The following is a 23,993-nucleotide window of genomic DNA, read 5'->3' as shown; positions in this document are numbered from 1 at the left end:
CAAGCGAAAGTTTTCTGTCTAGACTTCGTTCTTTTAGGCGCCGAGCCGCCACTCCCGGCATTCCCCTCTTCGGCATCTCCGATCCCTTTGTATACTCCGCGTATTGTTCATCATTCATCATTCATCATTCATCATTCATCCTTCCATCTCGCGGATTTCATCTGGGAATTCGTGTCCTTTGATCCATATGCTAACAACTGACAGCAGTCGTCAATGTCTCTGTATAATCCGTGACACGGAGAGCTAGATTCCTCTGCGCGGCCGCCAGAAGATTCTAGCCTCGCCACGAGCCCGATAGATATAACTAAATGAACCGTCCCATACAATGACTGCAGGACACGCGCCTACAAATCCCAAGGCGGTAGTATGGGACGAGTGATTGGATGTGCACAGCATCAAGCACGGAAGCTGTAACCGCCTCAGCGGCAGCGTGCAGGAGAGAGAAAGCGTCTAAAAAAAAAGCCCCCCCCCCCCGACTCTCGCAAGACACTGCGGGTTTCAAACAAATGCCTGTCTTGCGCTGTCCGCCACTCCTTCTGCTGTCCACGGCGTCAATCTGTAACATGCCCTGCAGGCGGATCGGGCATGAAGTAGACGAGGGGGTCTCAGCGCTACGGGATTTCTTGGAATATCCTTGCGATCACCACTTCCAGGCGCCTTAACACGGTAAGGCTTGTCTGGAATAATACCCCAAAGACATAAAAATAGTCAGGCGCCAGAGAATGAATGGCCATTATTGTTCCATTCAGACTTGATGGTGTTTCAAACCCTGCTCCTGTCGACTATGTCTATTGTTGCCTTTGTCTGGCCATCCATTCACCCCGTCTTGCCCCCTATTGCAAGAATCCCCTTGAGATGCAGGTCGGATGAATTGCGCTCCATTGTGGAGCTTTGGGCTCCATGATTGCTTTTGTTCTTTCTTTTTATCCTCGACCCGACCTCGTGGCTCTTTCTTTCTTTCGGTTCTTTCTCAGTACACGGTCCTGCTGGCCGGCCCTTGTGCTTTCACCTTCCTTTTGTCTATTTGTTTACTCGGCGAAAAGTTTCTCAACACGATTTCTTTCCTTTCTTGAACGAATACCTCGGAGGTCATATTACCCAAATTTGCATGATTGAGGATTAAACATCACCCCGCTTTCCAGTTGAATTGCTGTGACTTTTCTTTTTTTTTTCTTATCTTATACTCAAGCCTCAATAATGATGGCGTCTCTGAAAGAATCCCTGGCTGGTCCAGGTTACGTGGTTTTGAATGCGGTGCGGGTTCTGAATATAATTGTCTTTCTGGACATCATTGCTGCCAATGCAGTCATGCTGGTGAAGATCTCGCTGTTGAGCAGCTTTTTCTTTTTCGAGGCGGTCACCCACGCCATGGTCGCTGGAGTCAGCAGTAAGTTGCATTCCCAAGTTTTGAACGCGCTGGTCCGGCGGATTGTAGTTGCTGACAGGCCCGTCATCCGCAGTCTTCCTAATAATCTCCGAGCTTCCCTTCTTCCGCGGCTACTTCGATCGCAACTGGCCATTGCTGGGCCAAGAGTCCGGATTTATTACACTGGCTATAGTTATGCTGATGCTGGGGATCAGCGTGTTGGGCGACCTTAACACGCCGGCCACCAGTCAGGAGGCTTTGGGGCTTGCGTTCTGGCGGATAGTGATCTCCGCGGGAATCCTGGCCATGGTTATGAGCGTGGTAAACGTACTCTCGGTAAGTCGGGCCTTGGTGTGAACAGATGATTATTCTAATCGTTGAATCTGGTCGACAGAGTTTCATCTTTACGAACCGTGATGCCGGTGTCAGCGCACGTCATGTTCGGGTTTACGGGGCAGTTGCGCCACAGAAGGTCGTCACACGGAATGGCAGTCAACGATCCCTTCAGCTGGGCCTGAAACGGGAGGATTCGCTGCCCACGTATAGCTCGCAGTCCCCGGTGAGAAGGCAGTCCTCCATGAGGAGCATGCCTCGATTCCCTCTGAAGATCTCTCGTCCGGTGAACTTGAACGATGCGGCGTCATCCAAGTACTCCAGGGACTCGTCGGGCGTTGCTATTCCAAACTTGGCGCACCATCCTGCAATGCAATCGAACCATGTCTGATCGCCTTCTGATCTTAAAAAAGGTGACTCCTCGGCTGCTCCGCAAGAGTGTTATTTACGACGGCGTTTAATTGAATGGACTTGAAAACTAGCGAGCTATCGGGGTCTAAGGAGTTTTATGTTGTTTGTTCTTTTCTTTTCTTTTCTTTGTTTTTCCCTGCCGTATTTGTTGATTCTTTATCTTCTTCTTCATCTCTTCTGCTCTACACCCTTGCGCGCAAGGACCTTCTTGAGCGGAAGTTCACAACCGTCAAGTTGATGGCGGAATATCCCTTTGGTGTATTATTGATTTGCGATTTTAGTTTGAGTGCAATGCATTTCACGTCCCCATCTTACGGAGTAGTTTCTAGGCAGGTACCTGGAGAGACCTAGCGAAGTGCAGTGTTGACAGGAAGTATACAAGCCGCCCGGTGATTGGGCGCCGGCGTTCTTGGCAGACCCGGTGGGGGTTACGTAAGGAGTCGCATGGGTCGTCGTTCTGGCGCCAACTGAGCTTCTTTCTTTCCTTTCATCGTCACCAGGGGCGAGGCATCGATATTCTGGACAAGATGGTGGACCTTGGAATCTCCTTTGCAACGTATGTGCCTGCCACAATCTTTGCGTTTCCGGCCACCAGCCCATCACTAACGTGTCGACCACAGCGTCAAGTCGCTCTTGATCTTCTTTGCTCCCATCTTGATTCCCCGAGCCATTAATTACTACCGAAGTCTACGAGTTGCGCTTGCGTCACGTCCACAGCCCCGTCCTCTACCTGCCAATGCCGGGCGTGCCCTGAATGTCCTCTTCTTTGCGACCCTACTCTTCCTGCTTCTCAGTCTTCCGTTCAACCCCCATGCACCCGGCGAGAGTGTCTTCGCCTTGACCCGCTCGCGCATCAATACCTCGACCGACGTCCTTTTCAGCCGACTCGCACGGTACCGGCCCGGCAACGCGCTGACAGATGCCGACATCCTTCTCCGGACCAAGTTCACGTCGGTGGGGGCCCGCAAAGTGTACCTACGCTTCGGGCCGGAGGTGCTGACCGGATGCCAATTTTGCTCACTGGATAACATGAACACCTACCTTCTTTACTACCTGCCGTTCAATACGCTCCTCCCGCATCTGCTGCACATGGTCATCGTGGGCGTGGTGACGTCGGCCCCGTTTGCCGGTCGCGAGGCCGCCAGCTGGCGGAATAAGTTCACGGTAGCGGGACTGGCGCTGGCCGCGATCGACCTGTACGTCGTTTGCACGCGGGATCCGGTGCAGTCGGCGCCTGCCTCGGTGCGGGCGGGCATCCACCCGCCATCGAGCCTGTACCATCAGATCACCCTCTTGCGGCCGCTTGCCTTCGCCATCTTCGACGGCATCTGCGCGTTTCTGATCTTCGTGACGGCCACCAACCGCTTCTTCTTCGCGCCGCCGTCCCAGGCCGACCAGGTGGATCAGTTGGTGTCCAACTCGCTGTCGGCGCTGACCGGAGCCAGCGCGAAGCTGCATGCCACGAGCGTGACCCGGAATGCCGTGGTACGGGATAAGGTGCTGAAGGACCGGGACGACACCTACTGGCGGACGGTGGTCGAGACGCAGGCGGACCCCAGCCGGATCGGAAATGGGGATTCGACGAGCATCTGGGAGGAAGAGGAAGTGGTTCGCGCCATGTCGCAGGCGATGGGCGGACAGGGGGGTGTCGATTTGGCCAAGTTGGGAGTCAGTGCGGCGGAATATGTCAACGGAGTGACGACCGGGTTGGATAGCAGTCCGAACGACGTGGAGTCACGCAGTACATAGGATGTAAGGCGATATGAAGAAATATAGATCAGTGATGATGTATTTGGTCACAAGGTCTCTCTCTCTCTCTGTCTCGCTCTCTTTCCCAACGCAGTATCTGATCATCGCATCGCATCCATACGCCCGCCCGTGCGAATGCCCGAAATTGACGGCTGCAGATCATCGAGGGCCTAAGCCCTACTCCTAAGCCCAGAGAACAACCAGAAGATACACCGTGGCTCCGTCGACCGCCTCGAATGGCTCGACGACACACGTACCCTCCCATGGCGGTGAGACTTCGCGGGTACCTCGACTTACTATGGCTCGCCCACGGGCCCTGGAGGTACCGCGTACGTAACTGCCGGTGGGCCGTCCCTCTTTTGTGAAACAGTCCCCCTCGTCCTTGGCTTTTTTTTTTCTTTTTTTCTTTTTTTTTTTCTTTTCTTCTGTCTTTCTCGACTTTTCAAATCTTTAATATTCATATTAATATTATTGATTTTTGAGGGTGGTCAACAAATCCCAATAATAATTCCTCATCCCCGGACTTCCCTTGTTTGTTGTGTTTTCACCGCGCTTCCCTTTCGCTTTTTCCTTTCCTTTCCTTTTCTTTTCTCTCTTCTCTTCTTCCCTTGTCTCCCTCTCCCTCTTCCTCCCCCCCTCCCAACGACCGGTCCGGTACTCGGTCGAAATTAATATTTCATCTTGATGACCATTGACGATCGATTGACTTGATTTACGACCACTTCTCGGCTCAGCCCAAGGACCCGCCGCGGAACCGCGCGTTTAGTCCGGAACCAACATTCTGGCCTGTCTTGCCTGGCCAGTCCCTTTTCCCCCGCCATTGGTCACCGTCTTCTTAGTTCTTCCTCTGCCGTCTCCGACCTCTCTCCCCAATTCTTTCCCTCCTCGTTGCTCCTCTCGGGATCTGGCATCCTCCGAAGTTTCGAGCCCTCTCGCCATGGACAAAGACCTCTCCTCCCCGTCGCCGTCGGTGACGGAACTCAATGCCTGCGTTTCTACTTCGACCGGTGCTCACCGACCAGTCGCTAAAGAAACCACGTTCCGGGAATGGATCGTGGACAACCAAATCGGTACGTCGCCTTTCGTGCGGAGCGAGACGCCTGCGCTGGTTGCTTCGTTGCCAATCCGCCTACGGTGTCACCGGCTGGCGAATGGCAATTTCCCCCATGATTGGCTAGCTAACGTGTCTCGTGGTGCGCAGGGATCTCGTTGACAACCCTGTCGATGTTATTGGCCGTTCACCACCTCTACCCTTCCCTTAGTCCCTACACGGCTCCCTTCTTCCAATTGTCCTACTACCAGCCCGACACTGGACTCTACATCCAAGGCTGGGACGACATCTACTTTGTCGCCAGCTCGGCCATCGCCTTCACGGCCATCCGCGCCATCGCGATCGATTGGGTCTTCCATCCGTTTGCTAGATATGCGGGGCTGAAGAAGAAGGCTTCGGTGCGCTTCGCCGAGCAGGGCTGGCAATGGATCTACTACGGTTTCTTCTGTACTTTCGGACTGGTTCGTACCGCTGCTTCATCGATCCATCGCCGTGGGACCGCATGCTGACCGAGGATGTGCTAGTATATTTGGTCGAATTCCTACTACTGGCTGGATAACGGCGCGATCTGGTCCGAGTGGCCGTCGCGCGGCGTCTCGGGCACCCTGAAATGGTATCTGCTGGCGCAACTTTCCTTCTGGTTGCAGCAGATCTTCGTCCTCAACATCGAGGAGCCGAGGAAGGATCATTATCAGATGTTGACCCACCACTTTATCACCAGCACCCTTCTCAGCTCGGCCTACATTTATGGCTTCTATAACGTTTCCAATGTGGTGCTGTGCCTGATGGATATCGTGGACCTGCTGCTACCGGTATGTTCATCTTTGGATGGTGTATTTTGCTACGGGAACCCCCATATTCTGACTGACAATCATGACCTTTAGACGGCGAAAATCCTCAAATACCTCAAGTTCGAAAGGACCTGCAACATCGCCTTCGGTGTATTTATGTCCACGTGGCTCGTCACGCGCCATATAATGTACCCGCTGCTGTGCTGGTCTATCTATAAAGAAGTCCCCTCGAAAATGGCATACGGCTGCTATTCTGGCACCACCGCAGAGATGATTTCCACCGACGGGTATCCCGATAAATTCACCTACCTCTTTTATCCGTTCCTGAACCTCGACGGCCCTATCTGCATGAACCGCACGATCAAGTGGATCTTCCTCTCCTTCCTCCTGTCCCTTCAACTGCTCTCGATTATCTGGTTTGCGATGGTGGTGCGCGTGGCGGTGGGAGTTCTCCGCACCGGAAACGCCGAGGACAGTCGCAGCGACGATGAAGATGAAGAGGTCGATGCCAGAAGCAAGGACAACACCAACGGCAGCGTCGCCGCCGCCGATGGCTCCAATGCCGAATGGCGCCGATCGAACGGATCCTCTACCGTTCGTCCTCGAGGACGTGGCCGGGTCGGACTTGGCCAGCAGAGCGACCACAAGGCCTTGCTGGGCCGCATCGGCTGCGACAAACCTAGCTAGATGACCTCCCTCCGTCTCGATATATTATTTTGATTTTTTCCTTCACCTCGAACTTCTAATGCTCTTATGGATATGGAATCGGACATGCGGCGTGACCGATACTGACGAAGTCACCGATTATTAAAAAGAAAAAGAACAAGAAAAAGAAACCCCGAAAACGAGAGAAAGAGAAAGAGAGGGCAGTTGAACATTGTCCTATGCTCCCCTCGAAATACACATACACACAAGATACACCCTCCAATTTTCATGCCAGCTGGTTGTTGTTTTGCTTTTTCCTAAATTTCAAGACTTTCTTCGTGTCCGCATTTGATACCATGAATTTGGTCGATCGTATAGGCGTTTATCTTTGCCCTTTCATTTCTGCTTGCCTTTTTTTAATTCTTTATATCATTGTTGCTATTATATCCTCTCCCGTTGATGATTTACACCTGATAGGCATTACTTGATCATGCTGCTTATATCATTACTTGGTATTGAATATTATGTCATTTCAATGGATGATTTCTCTCTCTCTCTCTCTCTCTCTCTGCCCGCTTGATGATTAGAAGGTAGGTTGATTTCTTGGATAAACTGGCATTGTATTTGCCAAGTTATGAACATACCCCTCACTGGTAAAAAGTGTTATCAACAATGCTATCGATATACTTTGCGCCATCTGCCGCGGAAGGCGCCGTCCCTTGCCGAGAGAGAGAGAGAGAGAGAGAGAGCAGAGCGAGATGCTCACCGACCCCACTGAGACTCTGTAGACACAGCACCGTCCACGGGGATCCTTGCGTAATCACCCCCGGACTATTTCGATCACTCGATTTTCGATAGGTCGGATGTGGATTCATGGGCTCTCCCTTACCTTTACACAGATAGATTGAGAAAAGAGGCCTTGGCAACGGCTAGATTCACGATAGGAAATTCATTTCTCATCAATATTTCCAAATAGTATATAGATCGTCACTCCCATGAAATGCCTGGGGAGCCGTCAAATGAAACATTAGTAAATAGTCGGGAGGGCCAAAGGTTGATCATGTATGCAATGCCGCCCGGGATTCTGATTTTGCTCTTTGCCCACGCCCATGATCATTCCCATTTCGTCATTATCAATCATTGTCGTAAGATGGAAGTAGAGGCATATTTCAAAAGACGGGAGGTCCAAAAAGAACATGCAAAAGAAGTAACTTGAGTCAAAGCAGGACGAAAAGGAACGAACGGGTGTCGGTTTGGACTACATCCAGGGATCCTGGAATAAGAGAAAGAAGACGAAAAGAAAGAAAGGAGAGTGACGGATTATGTAAGATTCGGTGCATTTATTTCTGAGTATGTCGTCGCGGTAGGAATCTCGAGATCGAGAATATCTTCACGCATCTGGTCCTCGTCCCAGAAGTATCCTCGGGTATGACAGGTTCTTTGCTGCCGAGCGAGGAGGGCGTCTTCGTCAACGTCGTCTGAACCAAGACTGCACTCTTGTTGTGTCGTAATGAAGTCAATCAAAATCTGGCGTACGCGGTCCCAGATTGTTCCCTGGCGTTTCCATTCCAGGCGTTTGGCAATCCGCACCATGCGCGACACGATCCAGCACCGGTCCCCCGTGTCCCCTGCCTGGTTCCTGGGATAACCGCCGTTGTTCAGGAAGAGCCAGAGAATGGATGTGATACTGGGGTTTGCGTGCGGATTCAACTTTCTGACCTCCACGGCCAGCCACTCAAGATAACGGTCAAAGTTGAGGGAATTAAGATAGCAATCGTACAGGGCGACAGCGAGAAACAAGAGGCAAGCCATGTCCGTATATTCATCGATGAATCGAATGTCTCGGATCCCGTGGTCGTAGTCGGGAAGCAGAGTGAGGATGGAATGCAATTGGGTGCCGGGCCGAAATTGCTTGGTGCTCCGGCCTGGGTTACTAGATATGAGAACAGGAGGGACGTTCAACGCGGCATTCTCCAGTTTACGAAGCCGGCGGAAGAATCTCAGAAAATCCTCGCATGCTCGAAGTTTATCGCACTCGCTTTCTGGACCTTCGTCCGTCATGGAATCATGGGGTATAGAATAGTGAAGGTCATGAGAAAGAAAGTCAAACCCGGAGGGTGGGATGTCTGGCATTGCGCCAGTCCAAGGGAGTGAGGTACTAACGATTGCCTTCGGGGCACAACTGAAATCAACCCTGCGGGAAAAGTCAGTCTTGCATCCCATGCTGCGGCAAAACATGATTGGAAACTACCAATAGAGCACTTTCTCTAGGAAAGGACTCGAGACGCGCATTCCTCGCATTCCGCCTCGATTTCGGATCATCGAGGCTAGCCCTCTAAAGTGCATGCGCTCGATGGAAGCATCTTTAGACCATTTCTCCTAGGTGTCAGATAAGATCTTTTGAAGCAGAGCAGCCTACGAACCTCGATAACAGCCATGGTGGCTACGGAGTATATTGTTCCGTCATTTTGCCCCGTTGAATCCGCGTGGATGCGTTCGTTCATCATTCGCAAGGCTCTCATCTTGTGAGTGAGACTCTGAACCGACTCACCCCTACCCTCTACACCTGCGCGATGCTTGGAGGCAATAGCAAGCATCGCCTGGAACGGAAGGCCGTCGTGTAGGGCAAATTGACGAAATATTTCCATCATCGGGTTGTCTGCAATGCGATCGACAAACTTGTACATCATAGATGGATAGGTCACGACAACTTTGCGATTGGTAAGCTCCTGGCCAGGAAATGCGAGGCATTATATCTTGAAGAGAGCGAGGGGATAGGAAGAGAAAGGGAAGAGAGAAAGAATTCTCAATAAACACCACAAGACGGACCTTCGCTGCATCCGCAGAGTAAAGGAGCCTCTCAAGCGGGAGATAGAGGGCGAACGAAACTTACAGTGTTGGATCAATTCATGGTCCGCATGACAGACTGGGATCGGATAGGAGCAAAACGGATCCCTGACACCCCCTTCCCCTGGAGAGGCCCGGGGATCTGAAGATTGGAAGCTACTTATTACAGGAGACGGCTCCTCCTCCTGTTTGATCTTCTGGGGGCTCGGAATCAACGGCCGTGATGACTCTTGCCCTTCCTGGGCAGGTTCCTCATCCGTGGATGGCGATTCCTGCTCCGACTTGGTAGGCGAATCATCCCCGGCATCTTTTATTCGGGAGGACAGACCCGAATCTGCATGATCTGAAGCTGGACGAGTAGTCCAGCCGCTAACCGGTACGCGAGAGGTCCCCAGTCGAGCAATGCTGTCCAGGCGCCGCTGGTGCATGTACTGGCGCATTGCATGTCGGCGGACTTGACGGCGCGACTCGCTGTCGGTCACAAGCACAAACTCGAAATTCCGAGACTGAGAAGCCTGCTGATTCGCCCTGGAGGACTGGTTGTTCCTGGACGATCTTGGGTTGCTGACCTGATTACTGGCGAGGCGGCGGGCAGGCGGAGCCCGCGAGGGACCAGCATCAATCAAGTCCTGATTGTTGACGTCGGGCCTGACGCTTGGCTCGGCGTCCTTGCTACCCTCTTCCCCCATCGTCTCATGATCCGGATCGGACCGGCGAATGAATAGCACAGATCAAGCCGTGCGTTGGGAAGTAGTCGGGTGGGGAAGAGGCTTGTCCAGTTAGCTTGTCGGTGGAGAGTACCGGTTTGGTCGGATAAATGACAGGCGTCTCTAATTTTTTTTTTTGTTTTTTTGGTTTTTCTTGTTCTTTTTTGTATTAAAACCGGCCAAATTAAAAATTAATAATTTCCCAGACGCTGTTTCGCTGGGAGTGACTAGGGCGTCCGATCCCACTGGGGCATATCGAAGAGAAGTCGAGTCGGGAGAGTCAAGAACTCCAATGTTCGCCCGCCGCCCGATTTCCCCTTTTGGCGCAGCGCCCCACCGCCACTGCACGTGATGCCATCGGCGTCTGACTCAGCAGCACGTGCCAATCAGCGGCCGGACCGCGCGCTGCTAATTTGGCGGGTGTGACGGGTTTACGGAGTATTCAGATCACGATGGCTATTATTAGTGATTACGAAGTGGACAAGATCGAGAGATAATCTCTCGTCACCGGTCTAATGCTCGTAAAGTTCGTATTCATGCACCCACCGCGCCGATCGCCGCGAGACCCGAATTCCCCGGCCTATAGCTTGCATAGGTAATATGTACTGCGGATGTATGCATGTTCGGACTTGTCAAGTCAAGTATCTCACTCAGCATACTCTGGAGTAAACTCGTAGGAATTCGTGGGTGCCGCTTTCATGCCAGTGGACCGAAATGACGGGCTCCACATTGCTTGGTTTTAAGGTTATGTCAGGTCAGATCCTCCCCCGTCGAGTGGATTCTCGCGATCGCTTTGCGTCTCCAATGACGCGAGTCCCTTTTGTAATCACTCGGTGGCTGTTACCCTGTTGGATCAAACCAAGCTTATCCTAGCACATGCCACCCTTGGTGAGCAATTCGGAAGAATTGTGGGCTGGATATCGTCGCCGGTACAAACGACGTGAAGGCGCAGACTAGGTAAGGTACCTACCTACCTCGATCCTCGGGGCAGAGCTCAATGGCGCGTTGCCTTGTTGGATTCAATACCAAGGAGGATGTTCATCGTCATCATGCTCAATCGCCGTTTTCTCGAAGTTTTGTCAGTGCGGCCATTATTCCTTCACTCATTTCTCCCTGGTCGGGTTCGCCAACGCGATTGCCTTCGCCGACGCCCTCCGACCCTTGCCCACGATTTCCTTCCGGGTGTTCTGAAATCAATCTATCCGACAGGGCCAGACCACTGGAATCCAAACGCGTCGTCTCTTGGCGCGGCACGTTACCCCCAGGAGCCGTTGCCCGTTTGGCAGATTCAACTCTGAAATCCTCCCTTACGGCATTGCACCACCGGCGGACTTTCTTCTCGCCCCAGCCAGGCACTGAGCCGATCTGCTCCGGTTGTGCGTTGACGGCGTTCTGCAAGCTCCCGAAATTAGAAATCAGGCTGGCAGCGTCGGACTTGTTCACAGTTCTAGGCGTGGTGACGAACTCGACCAGCGACTCCTTGTAAGACTGGGCCTGCTGCGTACGGATCGCCGTTGGTTGCGAGTTTTCCGAAGATTTATACAATTCTAGGTAGTGGGCAGCCTCGGGAGCTGACCAGCAAAGAACCAGCGTGAGATTGTTGATGATCGATGTCTTTGACAATTCCTTCAGGCTGTCTTCGTGGTTGGGTATGTCGACCATAATCAGCAAGATTCGAAGGAGATATTTCCCTGCCATCTGTCGGATCCGAGAGTAGATGTATTCGGGATGTAGCCGATGATATTTGAGTGACAGAAATAAGGCACAGGTGGTGCCACCCAGCACGTAATCGGCTGGGATATCGGCATACTCCCACGGCATCAGCTTGACATGGTTCAAGATCGGGTTGCCCTTCTGTCTAGTCGAGACCAGAATCGCGGAAGGCCCACTCCTACTGGCAAGCGCTTGCGGCGTTGGTTGTTGGACTTTTGGCTGTGACGGTCGGGTAGGGACATCCGAAGAGCGACGGTTGCTCGCGTCAGCTCCATTACTACTGGCCATGGTTACCAGCAAAGAACGGTGCCTATCGAGATGATTCACGCAGTAGTTCAAGCACCGACTTCCATTCTTCGGCTCCAACAGCCTCACCGCCTAGACCCACTTTTCCCTCCCCAAAAACATCGGCGGCAATTTTTCTGCCGCTGATTTTGCTGCTGCCGAAAGAAAAAAAAAAAGATATTCTCTGTCGCAGTGATGGCTGGAAGCAATAAGGCCAGCATGGAACAACCCTCTGATAACAGAGATACCTCCAGCCCCGAGGTGGCTGAGGCAGCTATGGATATCGCGAAAGATGACGTGGTCAAGGGGGATGCGACCTCCAATCAACCCAAGAGAACTTTGTTCGTTCGATCACTTCCCGCCTCAGCGACGACCGAGAAGTTAGCGGAGCATTTCTCGCAGTCCTACGTGATTAAGCATGCCACGGTTGTCACTGATTCCGAGACGAAGCAGTCCAAAGGCTACGGGTTCGTGACTTTTGCCGATGTCGACGATGCGAAGGCCGCATTGGAGGAGCTCAACCAGTCCGTTTTCGACGGGAAGAAAATTCGAGTCGACTACGCCCAACCGCGCCATCGAACAATCGACGAGAACTTGGGAAAGAGCGTCCCGTCATCTGCCGCCATCGAGCTGAAGAAACAAAGGGAACAACAAAAGGAAGCCGTTCTACCCCCCAAGTTGATCGTCCGAAACTTGCCGTGGAGCATCAAAGAACCGGATGATCTGTCCGTCCTCTTCAGAAGTTTTGGAAAGGTCAAGCAAGCGATCCTCCCGAAGAAGGGCAAGGGACTCGCTGGATTCGGTTTCGTTGTCTTGCGAGGGAAGAAGAACGCCGAGAAGGCCCTGGAGGCTGTGAACGGCAAAGAGGTCGATGGAAGAACCCTTGCGGTTGATTGGGCAGTGAAGAAGGATGTATGGCAGGATCTGCAGAAGGAGAGCCAGGGACAAGAGGAGAGCGGCGACGGAAAACTCAGCGACGTCGATATGGCAGATGATGCCCAGGCGACAAAGTCTGACGAGGACGACAACATTTCCGGCGAGGACGATGACGATGACGAGGTGCTAGGCGACAGCGATGAAGACAGTGAAATGGATGAAGAGGATGTGGAGGAAGATGAAGAAGAGGAGAAGGAGGACGAGCGGAACGCCTCCACTATCTTTATCCGGAACTTGCCGTTTACCTGTACGGACGAGTCGCTTTACGAACACTTTACTCAATTCGGGAACCTTCGATATGCACGCATCGTCGTCGACCCGGAGACTGAGCGTCCCCGTGGGACCGGGTTTGTTTGCTTCTGGAAGGTCGAGGATGCAGCCGCGTGCGTGCGCGACGCCCCGAAGCAACAGGACCACGCCGCGGCGGACAAGACGGCAAACAAGAAAGCATCAACCGGGTTCAAGCATTCGGTCTTGCAAAACGAAAACGCCGACCCGACCGGCAGATACACCATGGAGGGCCGTGTATTGCAGATCTCTCGTGCTGTCAGCAAGTCGCGTGCTGCGCAACTCGAAGACGAAGGTGTTTCACGGCGGCTCGTCCGTGATACCGACAAGCGCCGCCTGTATCTGCTTTCGGAGGGAACCGTTCCCCAGAACTCATCGCTCTATAAGAAGCTCTCGCCGTCCGAGATCAAGATGAGAGAAGACAGCCACAAACAGCGACAATCGTTTATCAAGAAGAACCCGACACTCCACCTCAGTCTAACGCGACTTTCCATCCGCAACCTCCCACGCCATGTGACCTCGAAAGATTTGAAACAACTTGCTCGACAGGCCGTCGTTGGATTCGCCAAGGACGTCACGGCCGGTCTGCGCCAGCCTCTTTCCAAGGATGAGTTACAGAGGGCCGCCGAGGAGATGAGAGAAGCGGAGAAATTGAGAAAGCAGAAGGGGCAGGGAGTTGTGAGACAGGCTAAGATCGTCTTCGAAAGCCGGGACGGCAGCAAGGTCGAAGAGAACAGCGGGGCAGGCCGGAGTCGAGGCTACGGCTTCATTGAGTATTACACCCATCGGCATGCCCTGATGGGACTGCGGTGGCTCAACGGCCACGCCATCGAGGTCCCCAAGACTTCCGCCGAGGAAGACAAGGACAAGAAAAAGCGGCTCATCGTTGAGTTTGCCATCGAAAACGCCCAGGTCGTCAAGCGTCGCATGGAACTACAAGCCAAGGCGCGCAGCGGCAAGAAGGAAGACCAGCAAGGCGATGGCAAGCCCGGCCGGCCTGGAAAGCCGGGGCGACCGGGCAGGCCGAGTCGGGATGACTCGAAGAACAACCGAGGACCCCCGAATGGGACGAAGAGAAAGCGATCGGAGAGTAACGACAAGGGCCAGGACGGTGACCCGGAGGAGCAGAACAAGGTCGCCAAACGCAACCGAATCATCGCCAAGAAGAGGATGCAACGCAAGACTCGGAAGGGCAAGGCCTAGGGTGGACGTGGAGACAAAAAGTTATAGAGAAGTAATGGCGCATGATGTTTTCTTGTAATTACAATAAGTTCCCGGCATGGTTTGATTTGAACCTTTTCTCTCCCCAGAGTGCAGGACCGCGCCCGCAGAAGGACATCCCTCACGTCAGTAATTCGTAGCATCCTGAACCTTCCCCACGATGTTGTATCTCTTGCTGAAGAACGTAAACCATTCCTCTAGCACCGTCTTCTCTTTGTCCTCGAGATCATACCAGTCGGGGACACAGGTCTCGGGCTTGAGGGACGAACAGGCCAGGGCCCGGGAAGGGTCTTTTCCGGCAAAGACTGCGCACCGCCGGTCAGTCCATGTTTACGGGACGAAGTGCAGGCGGGTGCATACCATGATACTGGCCAGTCGGGCTATAGGCGGCGTTGCGGGTTACGTCAAAGACAATTCCCTTGATAGCCACCAGAGTTGGACGATTGGGATCCGTGCCTATGCCGGATGGATGGACAGTCAGCTGGCAAACCCCGCAAGGACAGCGTGAAGGTGAAACGTGGACTGGGGAAACCGACCATCGCACTTGGACAGCTCTTCCACGGAAATCGGATCGTCCTTGGGAGGGTCGAGCTGAACGGGCACCTTGGGCTCAAAGCGCTTCTTCCCTGGATCCTGGCCGGACATGTTGCAGGCGGGACAAATTGCAAGTTACAAAGGGGGGACGAGGAGGAAGTGAATTGCGACTGTTTGGGGTTCCGGCAGAAAAAAGACTGCGGGGCAGAGCGGGGGAGGTTTTGGCAGTGATTGGCCTCTTCTGTCCTGGAAGGTACGCAGTATATACCTTCCTACCTACCGAAGGTACGGAGTACTACGGAGCATTTCAAGCAATTATTAGGTATACATCTGTCTACATCCTCAGGCTCCCCTGTCGGACTTCTCCCATTATTATCGCCACTATAAAGACAACGATTCTTTCTTCCCCGCCGAGTGTTCTTGGGCAATAACCGCCGACGTAACGTCAGCGACAACTGTCGGCACAGGGTGACACGACTAGGCCGCGCTACGGAGTAGGAGTCGAGGCAAAAGCCAGAAAGAAGTGGATGTCTGATCTCCTTTGCGACCATCTCAAGTCGCCCAGGATGATATGCATGACCCTGTAGGAAATTTCCCATGGATTTACGGTCCAATCATGTTTGCGCGTGCCGGGCACTACTGCACCGTTAAAATCATCTACGCTGGACCTCTGGACCACCATGACAATTGCCTCTTTGGAGGCGAACTTGTTCCGGATTCTGATGTGAATGCCAAAAAAAAAGAAACCAAAGTGATAGGAAGGCCCCACCGGCTCCCCCGGACCTTCACCAGCAAATGCGGATCTCAGCAACCTCATGATGTCTTCCATGCGACGGTATCATTCACGTGGTCCCGTCGGTTGGAGTGATCGACGTCGAGAATCATATTCCTAGAAATGATTCATTATCGCTGCAGTGTGGGTTTGCCTCGGTGGTGTTTGTGCTTGGAAATGCTTTCCTCTCCTCTGATTTGCCCTCTGGATTCTAGTGCCTCCCTAGAGGTATTATTGCCGTGCCTGCATCCCAATCTTCTCGGCTTTTTTTTTTTTTTTTTTTTTTTTCCTTTCCTCCTTTACCCCCCTCCTTCCATTTGTCCCGCTCTTTCCATCCTGCCTTTTCATACTACGCTGCTTTAATGAGACCTCGCCTAGATAACCCGGCCCAGCTACTACCGTACTAGTCTTGTTTTTTTTCGTCTCTTCTTTCTTTTTGGTTCTTCCTTCCCTATCAAAATATTGCTCGCCCCTTTACCCCTCCGTTCTTTTCTCTCCCACCTTCTATCTCCCCTTCCTCCCCATGTTTGGGACTTGAAGAAATCCTATCCTTTTATTCATTCATTCTATACCAGACACCCGCGATGGTCGATTCTAACCCCGATCTTGAACCTGCTCCCGGTGTGGGGTCGTCCCCCGCAGCCGGCCTGACGAAAAGAGTTGGAATCTCGACAAACTTGTCGGAGAAAAATGCCGTAGTGGATGATCTCGAAGAATCGGATGATAATGGTTCTACCAAACCGGCTTACGATCATACTCATCGGAAGTTGAAGCCCAGACACATTCAATTGATTGGTATTGGCGGCACCATTGGCACCGCATTGTACGTCCAGATTGGCAAGAGTCTGGGAAAAGGCGGCCCTGGGAGCTTGTTCCTGGCATTTGTCATATGGTCAGTCCTCGTCCTTTCTATCAATATGCTTTTTGTTCCTGCCACTGTTTCGGTTCCACTGGCGCCACGATATCTCGAATCCCCTCGGCCATTGGTAAGTCCTCGGCCCAAAAGATCAGACGCGGTAGGATCTATACGGTCCATAGGGTCCCAAATGGAAAATTCAAAACGAAAATCAATCACTGTGACAGCGCACCTATGTGCCTTGGTTTTTCCCGAACATACCTTTGTCTTCTCTTTTTGTCTTGTGTTGGATCTACGGAGTCTTATACATCTCTGACTTTTAGGTGCTCGGTTATCCTGGCTATAACTGTTTGTACGAAGCCCCAATTCCCCATCCCTCGAGGACCATGAGAATACCCAACGCGGCCTTGTATTCTGATCCTTCGCGAATTCTATCGTTCCAAAAGCGCCTTCATATATAACCTGATTCCGCTGCGATTGTCCTCACTCTCTCCCATTGCAGCTACGCAGTCTTCCCTGCCCATCTATTGTGTAGCGTTTACTAAGACCGGGAATGCTTCATAGGTCTGGCGGAGATGGTCACTTACCTACCCATATCTTCGCCTTTCATTCGGTTTGCCAGTCGGTACGTCGACGACGCATTCGGGATGGCAGCCGGATGGAACTTCTTCGTCTTCGAGGCCGCCATGGTGCCCTTCGAGATCACCGCATGTAGTATGATCATCAACTATTGGAGTGACGCGGTCCCGGTAGCGGCAATCATCGTGATTGTGCTCGTGCTTTTTGTGTGCGTTACCTCCTTTGCCGTAGCCACGCGCGCCCTTCTGACTCGTGCCATCTTAGACTCCTCAACGTCTTTGCGGTACAGTGGTACGGGGAAGCCGAGTTCTGGCTCTCCCTTGGCAAGGTCTTGCTCAGCGTAGGCTTGATCTTCTTCACCTTCATCGTGATGCTGGGGGGCAACCCTCATGGCGACCGCTTTGGATTCCGATATTGGAACGAGCCGGGGGCTTTTGCGGAGTACTACGAGACGGGGGATCTGGGCCGATGGATGGGCTTCCTCGCGTGTTTGATCCAGGCCAGCTTCACGATCGCCGGTCCGGACTACGTGTCCATGGCCGCCGGCGAGACGGTGAACCCTCGCAAGGTGCTGCCGCGTGCCTACAACGGCATCTTCTACCGACTCACCTCCTTCTTCGTCCTGGGAGCCCTGTGTGTCGGGATCCTGGTCCCTTACAATGATGAGAAGATGGCCGCGGCATTCGACAACGACCTGCCCGGTGCCGCCGCCTCGCCCTACGTGATTGCGATGGATCGCCTCGACATCCCCGTTCTCCCGCACATTGTCAACGCCATGGTTCTTGGGGCCGCCTTCAGTGCCGGCAATAGTTACGTCTATTGCGCCAGCAGAAGTCTGTATGGGCTTGCACTGGACGGCAAAGCCCCCCGGATGCTGACCCGGTGCACCAAATCTGGCGTTCCCCTCTACTGCGTAGGGATCGTGCTTCTCATTGCGCTCCTCGCTTTCCTCCAGGTATCCAACAGCGCGGCCGTGGTCCTGCAGTGGTTTGTGAGTCTGGTAAGTGGCCACCTTCGTCCCATTCCTCGCTGGCAGTTTGATGCTGAGGGCCTCTGGCGCCGATCTGCAGGTCACTGCATCGCAATTAATCAACTTCTCGGTCGTCACATTCACCTATACGCGATTTAGAAAAGCGCTCATGGCACAGGATGTTCCCCGGGATACCCTTCCTTATCAGAGTCTTGGTCAGCCCTATGTCGCCTACGTCGCGCTGGTCTGCACCAGCGTTATGGCGTTTGTAGGTGGCTACGAGGTATTCCTGCCGGGCAATTGGGACGTGCCCACCTTCTTCTTCTCATACACCATGATCGGAGTATTTCCGATTCTTTATTGTTCCTGGAAGTTCTGGCATCGCACAGAGATCAAAAAACCGGAAACCATTGACCTGGTGACGGGGCTTGACGAGATCGAGACGTATACCAGCAACTTCATTCCGACTCCCTCCAGGTAAGATCGACAGCGGTCAACGCCAGTCTCCCCCCTTCTCTGTTGGACCCAAGGCTAAAATTCGCCTAGCAACGTGTTTTCCAGGTTCGCCGACTGGATCTTTGGGTAGCAATGATTCGCCATACACGGATCCTTGGATACTTGGGGAGGCTATCTTGGATATAAGAAGATCGCAGGCACTGTCAGTCGATTTTGGATCCTGACTCCAGTAAACATGGACGAGTAGAAGAAAACGGCAGACGAGAAGTCCCAGGCGGGATGTATGCAGTAAATAAACACCGAAAACACCTCATTCGTACATGACCGCCGTAATTATCCTACAAAAAAAAAATACACACACTGCCTTTTCCGCAGAGATCCAATCACCAACTACCCTTACTCTCCTCCTCCGGCGGCCTTCACAGCCTCCAGTCGCAGCTTGTTCCGCTTGCCCAGCACCCGCAGCGTATTCTTCTTCTCGATCTCCGTCATCTGTCCCCAGTTCGTGATGCGCGACAGCGAGCCGTCCTGGTTGACGACCATGGGACCCAGGTGGTCCAGCGTCACGGTGGAATCGCCGCCACTCACGTCGAGTTTCGGGGCCTGCGAATCGGCGGTGCTTGCGTCGGGGAGGGCGAGGGGATGGCCGCTGCTACTCGCTTGTTGGCCTTCCTCCTCCTGCTGCTGTTGTTGTTGTTGTTGTTGGTTTTTCGACGCATCGGTAGACATAGTGGCGTAGGACTTGGCTTGGTGGGGAGAAGCCGACGTAGAGGAAAGATAGAACAATGAATCCGACGGGCACTGGGGATGAAAGACCGAGAAGGCTCCGAGTCGGGAGGGCGATTGAGAGTGGATGAAGTGAAGGGAGGTCGTGGGCACCGAGTGGTGCGCGAGGGCGGTGGATGCGCGGGCCGACGAGACCAGCAGCGGGTTGAGGATGAGAGGGAACAGCGTGGCGCGAGAGAGGGCGGGAAGCGACATGTACATGACTTGAGAGCTGGGGTGGGAGGGCGCTGGAAGGAGGTCGGAGGGTTTTCGCTTTTCACGGACTGGCGAAGTTGATGACGGAGGATTCTAGAACGATCGCCGTTTAGCGCGGAAGCCGCTGGACTTATGGAGTCCTTACGGAGTTACTCAGACATGTACTCCGGAGTAGAGACCACGGGTCTTTGTAGCCTCCGTAGTCGGAATTATTGGATCTGATTGCAATTACATGTCCTTGATCACAGTGCCCAGCATTCGCCACTACTCTTAGATTACGGGGTCGATCGGTGCATATTCCATCATCCGGCAGTCCATGCATCATAGCGCTATCGAAACCACCAATTGACCTGCCATCGATTAGAATACCCCCCCAGGTTGGCAGGTTCTCGAATAGACTCACCGACGCAGTGACTCTCTGCCCGACGCCCTTGATGCTGTGCCACCAGCCCTTGGGGATGAACAGTCCATCGCCTGCTTCTAGGTGCGCTTCGTATCCTTCGCAGCCCCCAGACGACGTACCCCAAACCGCTGCCTCTAGTAAGGCCCTTTCTTGACCCTGCATCATCTCCTCGCCCCGAAACGCAGCCGCGCCATGATCACTGCTTCTTCCCAGTTCCCGTCTCACCGACGCAAACACCGCCTGGCCTTGATCGGGCGCGATCAGTCGCACGACTTTCTGCCCGGCCAGCTGAACAAACAGATTCGGATTCGGATCGCGGTGGAGCGGAGTATACGTAGGTGGATGGCCGATCCACAGGTTGGTGTCGTAGATGTCGCCTCGGCCTGCCTGGGACACGAGAGGGGGGGCCGGGAAGTCATCCCGCAGGGTCTGCGGCAGATCGAGGAGTTGGCATTGTGCGAGATAGAGGCGCGTCGTTGGAGATTGGGTTTCTGCCGCACGCATCCATTCCAGGAAGAGGCCTAGAGGAGCGTGGAATTTCCGAAAGCCCACCTCCTCGCTTCTCGGGGGCCCTGGCTGGCCACTCGGCTCGGACAGCGACTGGGTGAGTTCTAGCGGGACAAAGGCATCGGCGCCGTGCTGTTGCAGGTACTCCGTGTTGAGCTGCGATGGAGATGATCGGAACCATCGCTGTCGGGCCGGAAAGGCATCGAAATGACCGCGGGGGAGGACGATGGGAAATTCGGGCAGCATGCATCGTTCGCGGAATTTGTCCACGTCGACATGGTCGAGGCAGTCGAGGGGGCGGAAACCAGACAGACGGGGGTTATTTGAGGCGAGACATGAGAATTGCGCGCGAGGGGATGCGCGAGGCAGACGCATATCCCAGGGAGAAGGGAGGGGGGAAAGAGAAGAGAAGAAGAACAGAAGCGAGAGAAAGTGAAAGAGAGAAATTGCCAAGTCCGGGGAAAACGGAAAACCCCGCGACGGACGGCCAAAGGAATGTCTCCGCGCTGGTCGCGGCCCCAACGCCGCTTCTTCTCCTCTCCAAGCATCCGCCGCGATGTCTTCCGAGTCTCCCCAGCTGGACGTCTCTTCGTCCCAGCCCCTGTCCGGCGAGCGGAACCCCGCCGACGGCGACAGTGCCAAACGGAAAGCGGATCAAGCCAACGGAACGCACACGCGCTCCAAGCGGAATCGCTACATCTCCATCGCCTGGTAGGCTAGAACCCTGGATCCCCATCCAGAGGGCATTGGCGCTGACCACGGGTGGCCATGCTATCTCTAGTAATGAATGCAAGCGTCGCAAGATCAAGTGCAATGGGCAAGTGCCCTGCCAGCGCTGTGGCCATCTCAATCTGGAATGTGAGCAACGTGCAATGCAATCCCTTGGGCTGATGCTTCGTTCTCTGTCTCCCGTCGGGGCCTTGTCATCTGGCCCTAGAAGCGCACTCATTAACACCGCCCCCTAGGCCGATATGCGCCGAACTGCTGTAACAACAATTTCAAGGACTCCGAGTGCGTGGAATTCTGTCCTTATCTGTTTCCCCGGCCTTCCGCCCCGAAGTGCTTGCGACTGACCACGGTTACGGCAAACAGGGAATTTCGATCGATGAAGGATCAAATCACCGCTCTTCAAGACCAAGTCAATAGCCTCTTCACTAGCCTCAATGATCTCCGCTCCCAGCGATCTTCTCTCGGCTCCCCGGGGCTCGAGACCTTTTCCCGAGATGGCTCGCAATCGGTCTTCACCCCTATGCAGGTTGGGCTGGCTAAACCGCGCATCAGACACCCCCGGTTCCAAGGCCCTACTAGCTCCGCCTTCAATTTCGACGTGGCAAGGTCTAGCCTTCAAAACATGGGCATTGCCCCCGCAGAAGAGGTCATCACCGATGACCTCACCACGGCGCACGCGACGCCCGCTGGCTCACCTCCTCATGCCCCTCCGTTGGTCCCCTCTATACACCCGACAAAAGATCCGATATGGGCCATCAAGCGGGAGGACGCCCTGCGTCTCTGTAGGATCTACGAAGAAGAAATTGGCATCATGTATCCGCTCGTAGAGATCGACAAAGTGACCCATCAGGTTAATCTGCTTTACACGTTCATGGAAGCCGCAACCCGCACGGGTTTCGCACAGCGAGGACTGCCTGGGTCGGACGGTCTTCAGGATGATAATACCAATATTTTGAAGATGATTCTTGCCACCACCCTCATTGTCGAAGGAGGCGGACAGAGCGACCTCGGTCAGCGTCTGTATTTGAGCGTGAAGCCTGTTGTCGAATCCAAACTCTGGGATTCGTTGAACATCAAGACAATCCAGCTCTTAGGAATGGTGGTATGTATCTCATGATCCTGGGGGTGAATGGGCTGTTCTGACCCCGGCTCCGATTGATAGGCAACGTACCATTTCCACACCGACGACGATGCCATGGCTTACCGCATCATCGGCCTTGCAGCGCGCATGTGCCTCGAGATGGGTCTACACCGACGAGATGCGCTGGCCAAATTATTTCCAGACGAGAACCAGTGGCCAGAAATCGTCCGAATCTTTTGGGCTATCTATACCTTGGACAGGCGCTGGAGCTTCGGGACCGGGTTGCCATTCGTCATTCAAGACGAGGATATCGATCCTAACCTTCCCGAGCCGGTAAGCTCTATTGGTCGACAGAAGCATGTTCACCCCACTGACGCCAGATTCTAGGATACATCCATGCCCTATTTGAGGTGTATGATATCTTATAATCGCATTAGTTCGAAGATCTGGTACTCCGGGCTAGGGTCGGAGGGAACGACCGATGTGCGACGGGACGAGATCGGTTATCTAGATTACCAGATTCTCCAATGGTATAAGCAGGTGCCAGACGCCCTCAAGTTCTATCCCGTGGAGTCTCCCAAGCACGAGTCAGCCAGCCGGGGTCTTCGGCGGTTGCGGGTACTGGTGTACCTGCGCATGAACCAGCTTCGCATTCTCATCTACCGCCCGGTCCTTCACTCCGCAGCCAGCATCGCCGAGGACAAGGGACACGCCCAAACGGTGGTCGACGTCGCCAAGGACACGGTGCGCGTGCTTACGCGGTTGAACCAGACCTCCGACATCTACCGCACCCAACAGATCACCTTCAACTACTTCCTCGTCGCCGCACTCGCCGTTCTTTTCCTGGCCGTGTGCCACGCACCGGCTGAATTCAACCGGCAGGTGCGAGATGAGTTCTACATGGCGCTTGACCTGATCAATGGGTTCAGTACCAAGTCGTACGTATCGAAACGATTGTGGAAGACCATCAAGGGCCTCCGCAAAATCGGCGAGCGACTGGGCATGCTGGTGCGTCCGTTTGGGTCTGACACGAACGATCCGCATTCGACGGCCGCGGTGGCCATGGCCGGCTTGGCCGGTCATCCGATCGAGGATATCTCGATGTACGGGCCCATGAATGGGATGGAGCTGGGGAATAGTCCCTTGAACGGGCTGCAAATGAGCCAGGAGCTCACGAATCTATTCGAGGCCGTGGGGGGATTTGGCAATTTCATGGCGTCCAACCCGACCCACGACGGGATCAATGGGTTTGTTGGCCATGATGGAGAGATCCAGAACACAGGCGAGGAATTGTCCGGCGTGTTGGGGGATGAAGGGGAGTTCTCTCGAGTCATCCGCGATCTATTCTGAGGCACGCTTGGCTTTCGCGTGGTCCTCCTTTGTATATACTTTTTTTTTTTTTTTTTCTTGTCTTGCTTGATTATATATCCCTGCCCGAAGCCGCGTTGAGTCTTTTGGATAGTAGATTGGATGCCCGAGGCCGCGCGAAGCTTCGCGCCTGAGGATCCAGGCCTCCTTCCCAGGCGGGCGACGCACGTGACGGCGGCAACGTCGACTTTCTTCTGCTTCTTCTTCTCCGATCGATCGTTTCTGTCTCATCCCACCAAGTGCGAAGCCATGTCCCAACCGCTGTCCGGCTGTCTGTGAATCCACTCCCTTCCAAATCCATCCGTATACCTGCTGCGCGACGCCATTCGTCCCCATCTCTTTTCCCAGCCACTTTTTTCCCACCGCCCCACGAAACCTAATTTCGGAGACCCCTCGACTCCGTCGATCGATCCC

General features: G+C 53.8%; 11 protein-coding genes across 11 annotated transcripts; 6 read left to right on the top strand and 5 right to left on the bottom strand.

Annotated features, from left to right (window-relative positions):
• The first annotated feature begins 704 nt into the window (after positions 1-704).
• Positions 705-3,905, top strand: P170DRAFT_452130 (uncharacterized protein). Its single transcript, XM_024851248.1, has 4 exons — positions 705-1,387; positions 1,461-1,702; positions 1,761-2,036; positions 2,738-3,905. Exons 1-4 carry the CDS (start codon positions 1,198-1,200, stop codon positions 3,857-3,859), a joined length of 1,830 nt encoding a protein of 609 aa, XP_024709653.1. The 5' UTR covers positions 705-1,197; the 3' UTR covers positions 3,860-3,905.
• Positions 3,906-4,307: 402 nt separating this feature from the next.
• On the top strand, positions 4,308-6,857 carry P170DRAFT_397698 (putative longevity-assurance protein (LAC1)). Its single transcript, XM_024846192.1, has 4 exons — positions 4,308-4,929; positions 5,061-5,371; positions 5,435-5,722; positions 5,795-6,857. Exons 1-4 carry the CDS (start codon positions 4,797-4,799, stop codon positions 6,386-6,388), a joined length of 1,326 nt encoding a protein of 441 aa, XP_024709652.1. The 5' UTR covers positions 4,308-4,796; the 3' UTR covers positions 6,389-6,857.
• On the top strand, positions 6,487-6,882 carry P170DRAFT_14891 (uncharacterized protein). Its single transcript, XM_024842509.1, has one exon. The coding sequence runs from the start codon at positions 6,586-6,588 to the stop codon at positions 6,832-6,834; it is 249 nt and encodes an 82-aa protein (XP_024709651.1). The 5' UTR covers positions 6,487-6,585; the 3' UTR covers positions 6,835-6,882.
• A 784-nt stretch (positions 6,883-7,666) lies between these two features.
• On the bottom strand, positions 7,667-9,882 carry P170DRAFT_469818 (uncharacterized protein; the record flags this gene model as incomplete). The annotated part of the gene is made up of 4 exons (XM_024852678.1): positions 7,667-8,540; positions 8,598-8,725; positions 8,770-9,056; positions 9,240-9,882. 4 exons carry the CDS (start codon positions 9,880-9,882, stop codon positions 7,667-7,669), a joined length of 1,932 nt encoding a protein of 643 aa, XP_024709650.1.
• Positions 9,883-10,863: 981 nt separating this feature from the next.
• P170DRAFT_14855 (DNA repair protein RAD10) lies at positions 10,864-11,997 on the bottom strand. The gene has a single exon (XM_024842506.1). The coding sequence runs from the start codon at positions 11,899-11,901 to the stop codon at positions 10,954-10,956; it is 948 nt and encodes a 315-aa protein (XP_024709649.1). The 5' UTR covers positions 11,902-11,997; the 3' UTR covers positions 10,864-10,953.
• Positions 11,998-12,117: 120 nt separating this feature from the next.
• Positions 12,118-14,325, top strand: P170DRAFT_442457 (mRNA-binding ribosome biosynthesis protein NOP4; the record flags this gene model as incomplete). The annotated part of the gene is made up of 1 exon (XM_024850464.1): positions 12,118-14,325. One exon carries the CDS (start codon positions 12,118-12,120, stop codon positions 14,323-14,325), a length of 2,208 nt encoding a protein of 735 aa, XP_024709648.1.
• Positions 14,071-15,055, bottom strand: P170DRAFT_460512 (putative progesterone binding protein). Its single transcript, XM_024851945.1, has 3 exons — positions 14,880-15,055; positions 14,704-14,799; positions 14,071-14,648 (listed from the first exon to the last, which is right to left on the bottom strand). The coding sequence occupies exons 1-3, from the start codon at positions 14,986-14,988 to the stop codon at positions 14,470-14,472; spliced, it is 384 nt and encodes a 127-aa protein (XP_024709647.1). The 5' UTR covers positions 14,989-15,055; the 3' UTR covers positions 14,071-14,469.
• An 873-nt stretch (positions 15,056-15,928) lies between these two features.
• On the top strand, positions 15,929-18,640 carry P170DRAFT_397684 (putative general amino acid permease (Agp2); the record flags this gene model as incomplete). Its single annotated transcript, XM_024846191.1, has 5 exons — positions 15,929-16,587; positions 17,081-17,292; positions 17,349-18,084; positions 18,155-18,531; positions 18,601-18,640. Exons 1-5 carry the CDS (start codon positions 16,234-16,236, stop codon positions 18,638-18,640), a joined length of 1,719 nt encoding a protein of 572 aa, XP_024709646.1. The 5' UTR covers positions 15,929-16,233.
• A 39-nt stretch (positions 18,641-18,679) lies between these two features.
• On the bottom strand, positions 18,680-19,588 carry P170DRAFT_431974 (uncharacterized protein). The gene has a single exon (XM_024848162.1). The coding sequence runs from the start codon at positions 19,489-19,491 to the stop codon at positions 18,907-18,909; it is 585 nt and encodes a 194-aa protein (XP_024709645.1). The 5' UTR covers positions 19,492-19,588; the 3' UTR covers positions 18,680-18,906.
• Positions 19,589-19,657: 69 nt separating this feature from the next.
• Positions 19,658-20,815, bottom strand: P170DRAFT_431973 (putative JmjC domain protein). Its single transcript, XM_024848161.1, has 2 exons — positions 19,895-20,815; positions 19,658-19,841 (listed from the first exon to the last, which is right to left on the bottom strand). The coding sequence occupies exons 1-2, from the start codon at positions 20,774-20,776 to the stop codon at positions 19,821-19,823; spliced, it is 903 nt and encodes a 300-aa protein (XP_024709644.1). The 5' UTR covers positions 20,777-20,815; the 3' UTR covers positions 19,658-19,820.
• Positions 20,816-20,952: 137 nt separating this feature from the next.
• Positions 20,953-23,617, top strand: P170DRAFT_452122 (transcription factor domain-containing protein). The gene is made up of 6 exons (XM_024851247.1): positions 20,953-21,112; positions 21,183-21,259; positions 21,367-21,412; positions 21,494-22,232; positions 22,293-22,544; positions 22,599-23,617. The coding sequence occupies exons 1-6, from the start codon at positions 20,958-20,960 to the stop codon at positions 23,559-23,561; spliced, it is 2,232 nt and encodes a 743-aa protein (XP_024709643.1). The 5' UTR covers positions 20,953-20,957; the 3' UTR covers positions 23,562-23,617.
• Positions 23,618-23,993: the final 376 nt, after the last annotated feature.

The sequence above is a fragment of the Aspergillus steynii genome (assembly GCF_002849105.1).
Source record: "Aspergillus steynii IBT 23096 chromosome Unknown P170scaffold_1, whole genome shotgun sequence".
In the NCBI taxonomy this organism is placed as follows: Eukaryota; Fungi; Ascomycota; class Eurotiomycetes; order Eurotiales; family Aspergillaceae; genus Aspergillus; species Aspergillus steynii.
The sequence above is the reverse complement of the archived record's forward strand: the minus strand, read 5'-3'. Positions and strand labels throughout refer to the sequence as shown.

What these genes read in the sequence shown, in the direction of transcription:
- P170DRAFT_452130 (XM_024851248.1), top strand. Translation starts at nt 1,198, where the DNA reads ATGATGGCGTCTCTGAAAGAATCCCTGGCTGGTCCAGGTTACGTGGTT. An exon ending in CATGGTCGCTGGAGTCAGCA is followed by an intron (nt 1,388 to 1,460) that starts GTAAGTTGCATT and finishes CGTCATCCGCAG; the next exon opens with TCTTCCTAATAATCTCCGAG. An exon ending in ACTCCAGGGACTCGTCGGGC is followed by an intron (nt 2,037 to 2,737) that starts GTTGCTATTCCA and finishes CACAGCGTCAAG; the next exon opens with TCGCTCTTGATCTTCTTTGC.
- P170DRAFT_397698 (XM_024846192.1), top strand. Translation starts at nt 4,797, where the DNA reads ATGGACAAAGACCTCTCCTCCCCGTCGCCGTCGGTGACGGAACTCAAT. An exon ending in GATCGTGGACAACCAAATCG is followed by an intron (nt 4,930 to 5,060) that starts GTACGTCGCCTT and finishes CGTGGTGCGCAG; the next exon opens with GGATCTCGTTGACAACCCTG. An exon ending in TCGTGGACCTGCTGCTACCG is followed by an intron (nt 5,723 to 5,794) that starts GTATGTTCATCT and finishes CATGACCTTTAG; the next exon opens with ACGGCGAAAATCCTCAAATA.
- P170DRAFT_14891 (XM_024842509.1), top strand. Translation starts at nt 6,586, where the DNA reads ATGCTCCCCTCGAAATACACATACACACAAGATACACCCTCCAATTTT.
- P170DRAFT_14855 (XM_024842506.1), bottom strand. Translation starts at nt 11,901, where the DNA reads ATGGCCAGTAGTAATGGAGCTGACGCGAGCAACCGTCGCTCTTCGGAT.
- P170DRAFT_460512 (XM_024851945.1), bottom strand. Translation starts at nt 14,988, where the DNA reads ATGTCCGGCCAGGATCCAGGGAAGAAGCGCTTTGAGCCCAAGGTGCCC. An exon ending in AGAGCTGTCCAAGTGCGATG is followed by an intron (nt 14,800 to 14,879) that starts GTCGGTTTCCCC and finishes CATCCGGCATAG; the next exon opens with GCACGGATCCCAATCGTCCA. An exon ending in CCCGACTGGCCAGTATCATG is followed by an intron (nt 14,649 to 14,703) that starts GTATGCACCCGC and finishes GGCGGTGCGCAG; the next exon opens with TCTTTGCCGGAAAAGACCCT.
- P170DRAFT_431974 (XM_024848162.1), bottom strand. Translation starts at nt 19,491, where the DNA reads ATGTCGCTTCCCGCCCTCTCTCGCGCCACGCTGTTCCCTCTCATCCTC.
- P170DRAFT_431973 (XM_024848161.1), bottom strand. Translation starts at nt 20,776, where the DNA reads ATGCGTCTGCCTCGCGCATCCCCTCGCGCGCAATTCTCATGTCTCGCC. An exon ending in GGCAGAGAGTCACTGCGTCG is followed by an intron (nt 19,842 to 19,894) that starts GTGAGTCTATTC and finishes AATCGATGGCAG; the next exon opens with GTCAATTGGTGGTTTCGATA.
- P170DRAFT_452122 (XM_024851247.1), top strand. Translation starts at nt 20,958, where the DNA reads ATGTCTTCCGAGTCTCCCCAGCTGGACGTCTCTTCGTCCCAGCCCCTG. An exon ending in CGCTACATCTCCATCGCCTG is followed by an intron (nt 21,113 to 21,182) that starts GTAGGCTAGAAC and finishes TGCTATCTCTAG; the next exon opens with TAATGAATGCAAGCGTCGCA. An exon ending in TGGCCATCTCAATCTGGAAT is followed by an intron (nt 21,260 to 21,366) that starts GTGAGCAACGTG and finishes ACCGCCCCCTAG; the next exon opens with GCCGATATGCGCCGAACTGC.